Source organism: Syngnathus acus, chromosome 3, assembly GCF_901709675.1.
Source record: "Syngnathus acus chromosome 3, fSynAcu1.2, whole genome shotgun sequence".
NCBI lineage: Eukaryota > Metazoa > Chordata > Actinopteri > Syngnathiformes > Syngnathidae > Syngnathus > Syngnathus acus.
The window spans coordinates 8,962,917-8,975,679 of NC_051089.1; the positions used below are offsets into that span (position 1 = coordinate 8,962,917).

The window sequence follows — 12,763 nt, forward strand, 5'->3', positions numbered from 1 at the left end:
TGGCCCTCAAATGGAAGTTGTCTTTCTTCCCGGCGACCCCTTTATTTTTTATTTTATTTATTTTTTTTTTAATATATAATTGCTATCAGATACTATCATATGATTTTTTTTTCATCTCAAAATGAACACTGGCCTCACACGCACACACACACACACACACACACACACACACACACACACACACACGCACAATAAACACATGAGTCAGTGTGTTATTAGCATTCTACTCATGTCGTTAAAGCTCATTTGCAAACTGTAAGTTGCTGATAGTCAAACCCCTCAAGCAGGTTTCTGGAAGAACCAGTACAGTGCACTTAGTGTATTTGTTCTGCTAGTACTGTACAGTGGGAAATGTCAACGAATAGTAGGATTGTTAAATCTCCCGGAATTGGATTTGAATATGCGTTTAGCTAACTTCCTCACCAAATGTGACATGTCAGTGAATTACAGCCACAGTTCTGTGACCAGCATGAGGAGGATGCTAAAATCAAAGTGTGACCAGCTTGTTTTGAAGAGAAAAAAAAAGGCGTCTTCTTTCTCTTGAATTGATGATCAATGCTTCTGGAGTTGTTATAGGCGATCGTCTCCAAGCCTGCTTTGTTCAACTTGACGGAGACGAGCTGGTAGGTGGATCAGTCCAATGGGCTGCTACTACTAGTTTTAACAAGCTTAGGCAAATCCCTTCCTGGTTAAAGATTAACCACTCGCCAAAGCTGCCACTGCATTATCTCTCCACTGGCCGGGGCACACGGGAGCCACGAGGATTTATTTTGTGTGTGTGGCTGAGGGAGATGGAATGAGAGCGAGAAGAGAGAAAAAGAGACAGAGAAAAGAGAGAAAGAGGGAGAGAGAGAGATCTGAAATCAAACCACTGAAACTGTGAAACCTGTGTGTTTATTTGTTGATGTGGGGTTAGTGATCAGCTTTACTCTGTTGGGTGTTAAGTGTGTGTGTTTACTGTATGCCATTTAGCAGTCAATCTGTTCTGACTGTCTGTGTGTGTTTGTGGTTTGCTGCAGTCTACATTCCATTTTTCAGACCTTTTGTTGTATTTTCCCCAAGGGCGAAACAGCACCAGGAAGCTCAGTGCGTATAACAGATCGCTTTTAACAACTTGCCAGTGCAACTGTTGAACTATCTTGCCTTTGCCAGAACATATTGTTTCTTCACCTCTCCTTATGGTTACAAGCGAGAGAGAACTATCAGTTAGATCAGTTGCTGCCCTTTTGTCTTGTCTTGCACGTCTTTGGATTTAAAAGACTAGGCCCCGGACCTGTGCTGGTTTACCAGTTAACTGGGTGATGACGCCATCTACTGGATGGTTCTCCAGCCACCACTTGTCTTGTACAGTATTACCGACTTGGGAGTCTGGCTGGCTCACTGCTGTTAGTCATCATCGTCTGAGTACCATAATCGCCTCCGGTGTAAATGTTTTTTTTCCGCACGTATTGTTCTCTTGTTAAACAAAACTCTTGTAGCAGGGCAGACTGAGTCAAAGTGATTTTTATCATTTTTGTCCATGGTGTCACACTGAAATGATTTTGCTTTCGTTATACAATTTTGGCCGCACCGGACTCAATCTGTCATCGATCTCTGATGTCGGTTGCCTTGTGATAAGAACAAGCCGAGGTGTGTTATGATGGGGGGATAGAGCAAGAGCATGTCCTGAAGAACAGAACAGTGCTTTGTCAAAAGGTGGCCTTTGGCTCCGTGCTCGCGAGCGTGAAGCTGTGCCCCAAAGGTAATCCCTTTTCTCTGTCATCTCCCCGGTCTGCCTGCTCCCTTGCTCTTCTGAGAAAAGAGGAGAAGTGGCAGCAGGAAGCCACTAAAATATGACCCATTTGCACCCCTGCAGTGAGAGCAGCACAGACAGGACAGAAGCCGCGCTTGTAGTTAGCCAATACACTCCACTAGTCTCACCTTGGGCTCACGTAAATGCACCATTGACAGTTTGGTGTGGGGAAGTTCCTCTCTTTGTCTGTTTTCCATTGTTGCAAATGTCAAAATAGCGATGACAGACAAAGTATGGCTATAAAGTAAATTGAGCTGAGCTCATTGTGGGCAATGTTCCTAACACCGTGGTTCCTCGGTGCTCGAGGGCTCGTCACAAGCTGCAACTTGTCTTTCCTTCTCTCTGAGAAGGGGAATTTACCAAATCTTAGTGTTTACAATTGCATCAATTTGTGCACACACACATTTATTGAGCTCAGGCACACACGCCAAAGGGGTCAGGCGTGGCGAACGGCTGTGCATCTTCCCTCTCTCCCCCTCCCCCAGCTCGCCTTGGCAAGCCATGCATGCCTGTGTCTGGTATCTACAAATGGTTAAGGAATTATAGGTTGAGAGGGGTGGAGGAGGGAGAGTGTGAAGGAGGGAGGTTTATGGGTGGGTGGTGTGGGGTGGCGGCAGGGGGGATGGGGTCATGTGACATCGCAGCAGCTGCTAGGCTAAGAATTTCTGTTTTCTCACTCAGAGGGAGAGAGCGAGAACACGGAGGGGAGAGATAGGCAGCGCGTGTGGTGTGTTGCTTTGTTAGATAAGCTCCAAACGGTCTTTGTGAGAGGCAGCGCCAGAGACGGGAAAGCAAGCGGGGAGGGAGAGCAGGGGGACAGGCAGGCAGGCAGGCGAGAGGAGATAGATAGACGCGAGGGAGCAACAAAGGCGAGCAGGAAGATGGTGCGCGTCCTCTCCGTGGCCGCCGGTGCGCGCTGGTGCGGGCTGAATGTGAAGATGCAGACATGGGGGATCCAGGCGCTTCCACTCCTTTGTGCAGTAAGGAGCTACAACCACACAGTCTGTTTGGGGGGCGGGGGGGGGGGAGACAGGAACCGGGGCCAGACCTCCGGATGTGTGGCTCTGTGTTTGTTTGTCAAGCTTTCTGCTCGTCTGTCTCCTTTCACCATGTGGCTTGATGTGTGCCCCCCCAGCCTTCTGTCTTGATCGCATCTATTTACGTGCATTTACTAAATGCTCAGTCAGCCTTCCGTTTACACTCTTAGTTGACTTCTCCCGCCTTTATGGAATTTCTCTGCCAGAAAGGGGCTTCACTAAGTAGTATTACCGGGCAGGGCAGTCTGTGTGATTGCTGCTTTGCCACTCTCCCAAAGGCGCAGTGTGTATTGTTCAGCCAGTAGTCATTGTTGACTCCATTATTAATTGTGTACCGGGTTCATATGGAGTGCACCGGGTAACTGGGGGGTTACAGCCAGGACTATCTGTGAGCTGTTGGGAATGTTTGTCTCTCTCGCTCGCTCTCCCTCATCTATGAATCCACTGCTGAGTGTGTGTATGTGCTAGACACATGCAGGGTGCCGTGCTGTTCGGCTCCGGGGGGGACACAATCTATTTATAGCCCGCTCAGCCTCCAGAGTAATACATCTGATATAAATCCCCTTTGTACAATTGAGTTATTGATATATATATATTTTTTTTCCATGTCAGTGGGTCATTTTTTGGGCTAGCTTTATAAGTACACTTGTATGAACTGCCCTTCGTGTGTGTGCATGCGTGCGTGTGGGTGTGTGTGTTGTTGGAGCATGTAAGGCTATCACACGCCCTTCTGGCATTTAGGGATTCCACTGACTGAGAGGCTGTCAACGCGGTGTCACCTTTCAACACACGCACGCACGCACGCACACACACACACACACACACACACACACACACACACACACACACATATGAGCGCAGGAAGGAAAGGAACTGCCTCCCACTCGTTCTTCCCTTCCAACTATCCTACATGAGAAATCAGCTTTTTCTGTTGTGCTATTGGAGGAAGTCTCATAAATGCGTGAACTGTGATAACATGCATAGTTAACACGGTCGCATTGATTGTGTTGGCGCACACGCAGCTCTGACGTTGTGTATTATCTCAACTTTGACCTCAAGCAGACATACAGCCAGACTTTTAGTTCTTGGCTGTGGAAGGTCGACCTGCCCTCGTAACCTCCGACCTTTGACCTTAAGCTATACAATGAATGGCCCGCTGCCCCTCACACCACCAATTCCCCTCCGCTGCAGCTGTCGCAGAAACTCAGCTCCAGACTCAAGCGGCTTTTTGTGTTGTTCTTTTTTTTTTTCCCCATCCATTTTGTCTTGCTCATTTGTAAAGTCGTCGTTCAACTGTATGTCTAATTTTTGCTCATGTGAGAACCTGTGAATGGTTAAATTTCACTCCTCGTGTTCTCGGCAAGTTTGTCATAAATTCTTCTTTGGATATTAAAATCGTTCTGTCCCTTCTGTTTGTTTGCAGGCATGAGCCATGAGCCAAAGTCACCATCCCTAGGAATGATCTCCACGGCAACCCGTACAACGGCGACGGTCAGCCCTCTCACCCCGTCACCTCTTAACGGCTCCATCGTAGCCAATGGAAGCCCAGCTGCCCAGTCGGCTCACTCTGGATTCGCTGCAGCCCTCCGAAAACTGGCAAAACAGGCAGAAGAACCACGAGGTAAAGTCGCCACGCCATCAAATCAGAGCATCCATCACGACAGTTTTGTTGTTGCCGTGTTTTGTTTGAGATCCTTTACATGGGCTGTTTGTGCAGCTGAGTGCAATACTATTATTTGCAGGCAAGGGATTGGCTTGATTGATGACCCTTAAAAACCTGCGATGCAGAGGAAACACTGTCGCTCATCCACTTAACACACTCCCTGTGTGTCCAAATACGTTTCTGTTAACGAACTAATTCCTTTATTTTTGCTGTAGACCGAAATCTTTTCGGTTTGCCATCAAAATACAAGAGAACAGATATTCACATCTCAATTAGGTGCAAAATTTGTGAAATTGGATTAATTGTCACAAAACACCAAATTCTCAAAGAAGAAATATTGGAAATAATGTACTTCAAATAGATTAAAAATAATAAGACTTAATATTTTAATTGCAGCTAATCTATGTAGTGAAACTATGCCATGAGCAATTACAATTATGCTACAATAAATTGTGAAATCATTATTTTGTCCCAAACTTATTGCTAACCACAGCCCATTCCAACTTACTTTGCAGTGTGACCACTTGGTGACGTTCTTGTTTCCTATCTGGAGTTTATAGAGGGCTGTATATGTTTGTGTGCGCTCATATCTACCTTTTGTAGAGATGCAGCTCACACTGTTGTCCACCCTTGCGCTGGCTCTTAAATCAGCATCCTGGCTATCCCCAGACACGTTGCTCCCCTGCAGATGATTTATTAAGTGCAGATAGCGCGAGGACGCGGCTCTCATCACCGCCCTCGTGATCCTTCTCCCCTTCATCTCGCTTCACGCCCTCAGCCCTGTATGCACGCTCTATTACTTTCTACTTCTGTCTCTCTCCTTAAGAAAAATTCCCCTGCAGAAGCCATTCTTGCTGCCTTTTTTTTTTTTTTTTGGTCTGCAGCACACCTTATATGATTTTTCTTCTTATCGCTCTGTTTTGCTTTTTAATATCTTCCCCATCCTGCTGCAAAATTGGAATATGTGAATGCCAAGTCAAAGACGTTCTGTTCTTTGTCTTTGTTGTACAAAAGGCCACCAGATAATTGCTGATAAATCCCAAGCACCTTTTTTTATTAAACGCCAGTTTGCTATTTTGGGGGCCTTGCTGACTGTGCTGTCTGGCTGGTCTAGGATGTGATGAGCATGTGCGTCAGCCGTTGGGGCATCTGGGGCAACTCCGCTTAGCTATGACCTCTGGGGTGGGTAGAGGCACGACACCCGTGGAACTGCAGCCACGTCAAGCCTGTATTTATAGGCAACACCACCACCACACATGCAATAGTTGTCTTTGCCATCTGACTCAATCTCTCACGTCGTGGTTAGATGAGTTGTGCAGCATATTGTATATGGGATAGCATGACTCATCGTCCCATGGCCTGGACGACTTTGCTTGGCGCAATCACCGCCGGCAGCTACTCATTTAAGTATTCGAGCACTATCGCTGTTCGTATGCGCAAGTGCAAACACAAATTTTCACTTGTCTGTTGCAAGTATAATGAATAGTTGGGTGTTCTGAGTGCTGTGCTGAAGAGGGGAGGTGATGGATAATGAGCTTCAGAGTGGCACAAAACACACACGCGCACACACACACACACAAAGCGCTGATAACATGCTGCCTCAAAAAGCCCAGCCCGCTGATATGTGATTAATTAGGCAGATCTGGGTTTAATCCTCGCAGTTGTTTCCTCTCGCACGCTTGTAGACACATCATCAGAATTTCATCACTGGCTTCCTACCAACTGTTGTACCCTGCTTGGAAATAAAGTGACTACAGAGGGAACGAGAGAACAAAGGTGCATAAGATAGCAAAGTACATTGGCAAGACAAGAAAGATTTGAAAGTAATTAGCAGATTTGTGAAAACCTGAGCTCTTAGTCAGATTGTGTGCAAGATGCGTGCATGTTTGCGCGCTCGTGTCCGGAGGCCCTCCTTGTTTCTCGGAGCATGCTGGGACAGTGAGGCAGTGTGTCTGTGACCTCTCCATCTGGAACCTGCCTGAAGCTTGTGCTGCCTGGCTGTGCTGTGCATGTATCTTCAAGGCAAAAGCCTCCAGGCTGTGACTGGCGCCGACACACTCACAAACAAGCTTCGTTTGACACTGCACCACCACCCAGCCTCCTCCATATAAGATAACCGGATTTCTTGCGCAACCCTCATCAGTTGCTGCATTTAAGCGCTCATGTACAGTGTGTCGAGTCAGCAGAAGTCAGAATGCCCCATTTTCTTCTGTATTTTCATTTGTCATCTTTTCACTCCTTGGCACAGCATGCCCGACCGAATCTTTTTTTTTTTTATTAGATGAGATCACTGAATGAAGGAACAGACTTCAGCCTATGACATCAGCTTGGTCTGTTGTTTGTCGTAAATATGTGTGCGCATGTGTGGCTTTGCTTGAGCGGTCAAGTGAGGGAGCAGCTCGGCAGAGTGGAGGCTTATAATAGAGGACACGATCCAGAAAGAAGCCCCACATAAATCAAACAGCCTCAGCCTCCATGCTCTGCCTTACTTCCTCTCTTTTTAAAATTGATTTTTTTTATATTGATTTTATAGATCCAAAGTACTTAGGAGGGTGTGTTTTCCAAAATAGATAAACATTTTCATGTTTAATGCCGCATGAAACTCAATCAAGTACCTATTGCTTGCACTCCTTTTTTGAAGGGGAAGTCTAGTCAAAAAAATATTTACAAGAATATGCTATATGCACCTCTACTAGCCTAAACATGGCATTCTGATTAATATTTTGCTTTTGCTATATGAATTAAACAGCAAAATCCAGCCTAAACATGGCGTTCTGATTAATATTTCGCTTTTGATGTATGGATTAAGCAGCAAAATCCACCTGCATGTAGTTACGTCATTGCCTTGCCATGTTATTGTACAGCTAGCCACATTCACTGTTGGTGTAGATGAAAGAGGAGATATATATTTTAGCCATGACAGGATAATAGAGGGCTCCTCCGGCAGCCCTTCGCTCTGACTTGGACATCCACTTTTTTTTCATTGATTTTCATATTATGTATTATTTGTGCCCTCTCTGCATCCATTTCAACCTGGTGATCCTGAAAGGGGGATCCTTCCATCTGTGGTCCCTTCTCAAGGTTTCTCATTTTCCCCTGGCAGGGGTTTTTGAGTTTTTCCTTGCCCTTTTGGGAGCTTAAGATCAGGGGATGCTTATAGAATAATTGTCAATTTTTGTCTATGTGAAGCCCTTTGAGACTGCTTGTGATTTAGGGCTATACAAATAAACTTGACTTGACTTGACTTGACTTGACTTGACTTGACTTGACACCCATTCAGTAGGATTTTTATATTTCAAACAGTGGTCTAGTTGTTGTTTTTGAAATAGAACAGAGGTGTGAGGTGTTGAGAAAAGGTTGTTGGATATCTGGTCGGTTGTTAAAGGAATTGCATTGAGATCTGTTCATATTTTAGTTGTTATCCGGCTCTCATTTCCCCGCTCACCTGTTGTGCTCCTCTTCCTGTTCACTAAATTATTTAGGCTGCTCTGCATCTTTTCAGCTTTTAACACAGAAAAGGAGGAGGAAACAGAGGAGATGAGAGGAGGGCTCAAGGGGGGAGTCGGGTGGAGGAAATAAATGGAATGGAGGTCTGTTGCTTAGCAGTACAGTATCACTGTGATCACCGCTCCCCTCCACTCATCTCTGCCTCGTCCCTCCTTCCAGCTTCGTGTTCCCCCATCTTTGTTGGGCATTGTGTGTATGTGTGTGTAGGTGGTGAGCGAATAGGCGGCGACACAAGAGCTGTATTAAGTGTACCTCCGTTCCCCAGGCTGAGTGGGCAGCTATTGATTGGTCAAGTCTTGCAGGGGAAAGTAATGGCTCTCTGAGGTGAGAGGGGAGGATTAGGCTACTAATTGCCTTTGTGTAGACAAGATATGCCCCCACACACACACGCACACAATACGCAGTTTTCTTTTCTGCTCCACCTCTTGCCTCACCTCACACCTCCTTTGCACTCCCACTCTATTTTCTAACCCCCAGTCACCACCTATCTCATTTTTCATTTTTATGTCTCGCCTCACGGTGCTTGCCAGCTACCCACCCCGGCCGGCCCCACCGTGCTTTCTAGCATAGATTTTTTGTTTTCTGGACCGTAGTCTTACTGCCATTATTGATTCCTTCCATTATTCAGTGGTATTAGTCAGAAGGATTAAAATCAGGCAATGATTTGACCACACCCACAATGAGAGGATGTTGTCTGTTCAGTTACCACGGTAACCGTCGCTAGGAAGAAACGGTAACGTGAATGAGACCTGTGGTTTTTGTTCTGATGGTGGGAAAGGTGGGGAGGAAGTAGACCTGAAACTGAAAAAGAGTCGGCGGTTTCAACAGCTTTCGTATGTGCGGCTGCGTGCGAGATTGTAGACGGTCTAACTACCTGCTCGCAGAATGCAGATGCTCTTTTGTCTCCCGCTCGTGCTTCCACACGCGTGTGTCCCATTGAAATGGTTGTGACCCAGTTTGACTGTGTAATGCTGCGTTTTGGATGAGCCGAGGAGACCCGCTGGACAAGATTATGGAAGAAAGAGTAAGGCTTATCGGGCACCCTGGTGAGGAATCAGAGTTATCGGCATACAGACAGATACAGTCAATACGTGTGGTCTCGAAACGGAAACTGCTGTCAAGTGTGAATGTGAGCATACGATTTGGGTGCATTGGGACTAGAAAGAGAGAGAGTGAGGAGTGAGCAAAGCGAGGCATGCGACCAGACTGTGACCCTCCGCTCCAGGCAGTCCCTGGAGGGTTTTGTTAATGTGACACAAGCCTCGGCACAGCAGAGAAGCTCATTGGGCCAGCTTCTTGCCACCTGTTCTATGTGTGTGCGTACATGCAGCGGAATTACAAATCTAGCGGTATGTGGAACTGTGTACGTTCGCTATGAGTGCTTGACTCTCAAGCAACCTTTCCGGTGTGTTGAGATTGTGGCTCTCGCAACGCTGTGCATCCTAATTACTGTCACTTTATAATTGTGGCCTACGGCCATACATCTGGCCTTTTATCTGTTGCTGTTGTATTACTACAATCGCCGTTTTGTATTTAGTGTGCAATGGCCGTTTGAATAAATTGTCTTGATCTATGAATCTAGAAAAGACGTGATGAATTTTATTTTATTTTTTTCCTAAAAGACAGTTATGAGAAAGTCTTGTTTTTTCTCACAGAGATATATTGACCTACATCTTTGCTCCAAGAAATTAAAATTCACTTGAAAAGTAGAGACATCAAAAAAATAGTAAACCGCAGCCCACGCTAAAGTACTTCACAGAACCACTACAGACCTTGTACTTCCCGTTTATTTGATTTTTGATTTTATTTATTTATTTATTGATGCAGGTCCAATCAACAAATGAGTTGGGCCGGAATTAATTGCACCCTCCGCTGGTTGGATAATCCATGATTAATGGCTTCTCTGCTTAACTACACACATCCATTGCGTGTTGCTAAGAACTGTTGATGAATCAAATGCTACATGGGCTCTGGAATCTTTGACAATCCAAATTTTATTGTGTCCTTTGTATGTAAAAGGCTTTTACATAAGACATTACTGATCAATTCTCCTTGTGTGGAACAGCATAAAAGCATCCTTAACACATTAATTTCTCTTCCCTATCATTCCTTAGCTGCCTCCTCCATCAGCAGTGAATCCTCACCAGTGTCGTCGCCAGCCACCAACCACAGCTCTCCGGTCAGTACGCCCAAGAGGGGCCCTCTCGGTCCAGGGCCTGTCCTGGTTCCGCCGACAGGCCACAGCGTGCCAAACACTCCACCCGTCGTCACCATTGCTCCAACCAAGACTAGCAACGGACTCTGGAGGAGCGAGGGACGCCAGGTAAACAAAAAGATCAAATAAAGAGCTTTTGCGAAAGCTGTTCTATTTTTAGCCCTTCTATTTGCTTGTGTGTCATCTAAGCGGCGATGGAGTGTTTATTCTTCAGCTTGCCAGTTAGCACAAGCGTGCGCATCTTCAGGCTTACGAGGGATTAATGGATTTTTTTTTCTTTCCGCTGACCTGTTCCCCAAGATATTTGTGCTTTTGACATACCTAATGGAGCAAGGAATATTTGCTCGAGTTCACTATCATGGCACTACTTTGCCACCTTTCGCGCCCACTTTGAGCCAGTGACTGTAACACTGCGAGCTGCCCTCTGGTCATCAAGGTGACATCCTCCCTACTTAACCCTCTTGGCCTTGGCGCAGCTCCTGTGAAGTCCACAGCCCTAAGGCTCCGCCATCCTCCTCCAAGTACAAGTAGTTCCACCTTCCTCACCCACGTAGTCAAGCGCATCCTCTACCTCGTGAGTCCTGATGCAAGGTTGCTGTTATGTAGTGGGGCATTAGAAAGAGGCAGAGAGGGAGCGCTGCTTGCTTTGATAAGGAGTGGATTATGGATTATGGCCTTGCTTTAAGCCTTCTTATCGCAGATCAGGGCTAATGGTGGAGGCCAAGCACACAGTTATGGACAGCACTTGCCCGGCACCATGCACAAACTGCCCTGGACACTTTGTTTAATGGATTCGAAGGGCTAAGGAGAGAGGAAGGGGATCGGGGGCATAGCAAACACCCATTGAGAAGGTCATGCATTTTGAAATATGCAAGTGCATTCAGGCCATTGTCCTCTCGCCTGTGGACACGCCGCTTAGATCCCTCTCTCAGCTTAGCGATGGCTTTTTTTACAAAATAACGCTTGCGGGGTTCAAAGGTTGAACACGGATTGAAGGGGAGGGAGTGTCTTTTGGCGTTCGAGTGTGTCACCATTTCAAGACGGTGAAAGCGAAAGCACCCTTTCTTCATGAAAATAGTCTTGTTTGTTAGCGTACATGTTTATGCGCCTGTGCATGAAAGAGGTCAAGCGAGAATGGAAAAGGTCATGTCACCAGGTTTGTGGGGCCTCTGGCAGCTTTGTGGAGCAGAAGAATGACGATGCTGAGGCAATTGATGTGGACAAGGGAGCTGGGGTGGGCGAGTGTGTACGCGTATTCGAAAAGATAGAGTACGAGCACTATCTGGCTGTGATGCCGCCACTTAAGAGTGCTCAAAGACTCTTGTGGTCAAAGACTCTTGTGGTCATACAGAGCCGCAAGGCCAGAGAGGTCACACAATTCAAAGAAAACGCTTTGCATGAAGGCCGTGGTGTTATCTCTAAATCCCTTTACAGTCTCTAATAAAAGCTTGTTTGTTGCTGTGTTAACATACAATATGAGTGCTGCTTTCTATTTAGCGTCCCTTAGATGAGGCAGTCTATCATGGGGGAAAGGGTGGGGGTAATTGCCAAAGCAGTGATGGAAGGAGCGTTTGGTGCGTTGGCATTTTGCTTTAATGACTGCAGGATTCTGCTCCCGCTGCGGCCAGTAATTGCTTTTTAATTGGCAATTTCGAGTCAGGGCTTCATCTGAGAGGCGAAAATGAGCACGCTACAATGTGTTGGGTCTGGCAGACGCCGAAGGTTACGGGGCCTGACTCGCTCCGAGGAAGATGGCTGTAAATGGTGTCTTCAAGACTGCGCACTTTCACGAGTGCGTGCATGCATGACAAGCCGCTCTTAAAGACAAGTCGGAGGTCAAAGTGTAATGTCTGCAAAGGTGTATGAGTGCCTGGGTGAATGAAGGTGTCTTTCTAATAGGGAATAGAATTTTTCTCTCTTGTATAGCCGCTTGTAACTTTGTATAGGAGTAATTGTCCTTTTGCAAACATACAATAATTTTCATAGGGCTGGTTAGCTCATTTCCATTTATACTTCTATGTTCATGCTTTTGTTGTTTCGTTGAAACATGATAAGAATGTGCAGTGACAGTGCGAAGGCAATCGCAAAATTGCAGCAGCACGGCCGAGCTTTGTTGCATCCTCTTACGAGGGGATTTCTGTAAAACTGGGTGGAAAGGAACAGTTGATTCTGCTGGTCATCTTAATCTGGGCATAGCACCAACCAACAGTTACTGAGTCACACTCTCTGTAATATGCAGAATATTGGTTGATGCAGTTTTCCCTTTAAATTGACCAAGAATCCAGATTCATCATAGAATTATTCGTCTCTGAATATATATATATACTTGTGCAGTTGCATAACATTTGGAAAGTTCCAGCTTTAATGGGTTCACGTGACTGATATATAACATATATGAACCTTTCTACTTGGCCTTTTTTGGGATGCAATATCCTTGTTGTTAAAAAGCATTTGAGAGAGTGAAGCAGCATTGTGTTTAGTGAAGCCCATCAAACAAGGAGCTTACCGTGGAAAAGTGGATTCAAGAGACAAAGAACAGTATGGGGAGT

The 12,763-nt window shown here is 45.9% G+C and overlaps 1 protein-coding gene across 1 annotated transcript in view; it reads left to right on the plus strand.

Moving 5' to 3' along the window:
* Positions 1–12,763, plus strand: part of gse1 (Gse1 coiled-coil protein) — a 124,011-nt gene that overhangs the window by 99,881 nt on the left and 11,367 nt on the right. The window contains exons 3-4 of the mRNA XM_037247877.1: positions 4,253–4,450; positions 10,114–10,322. Coding sequence (XP_037103772.1) covers positions 4,253–4,450; positions 10,114–10,322 — 407 coding nt within the window. The remainder of the gene's footprint in view (positions 1–4,252; positions 4,451–10,113; positions 10,323–12,763) is intronic.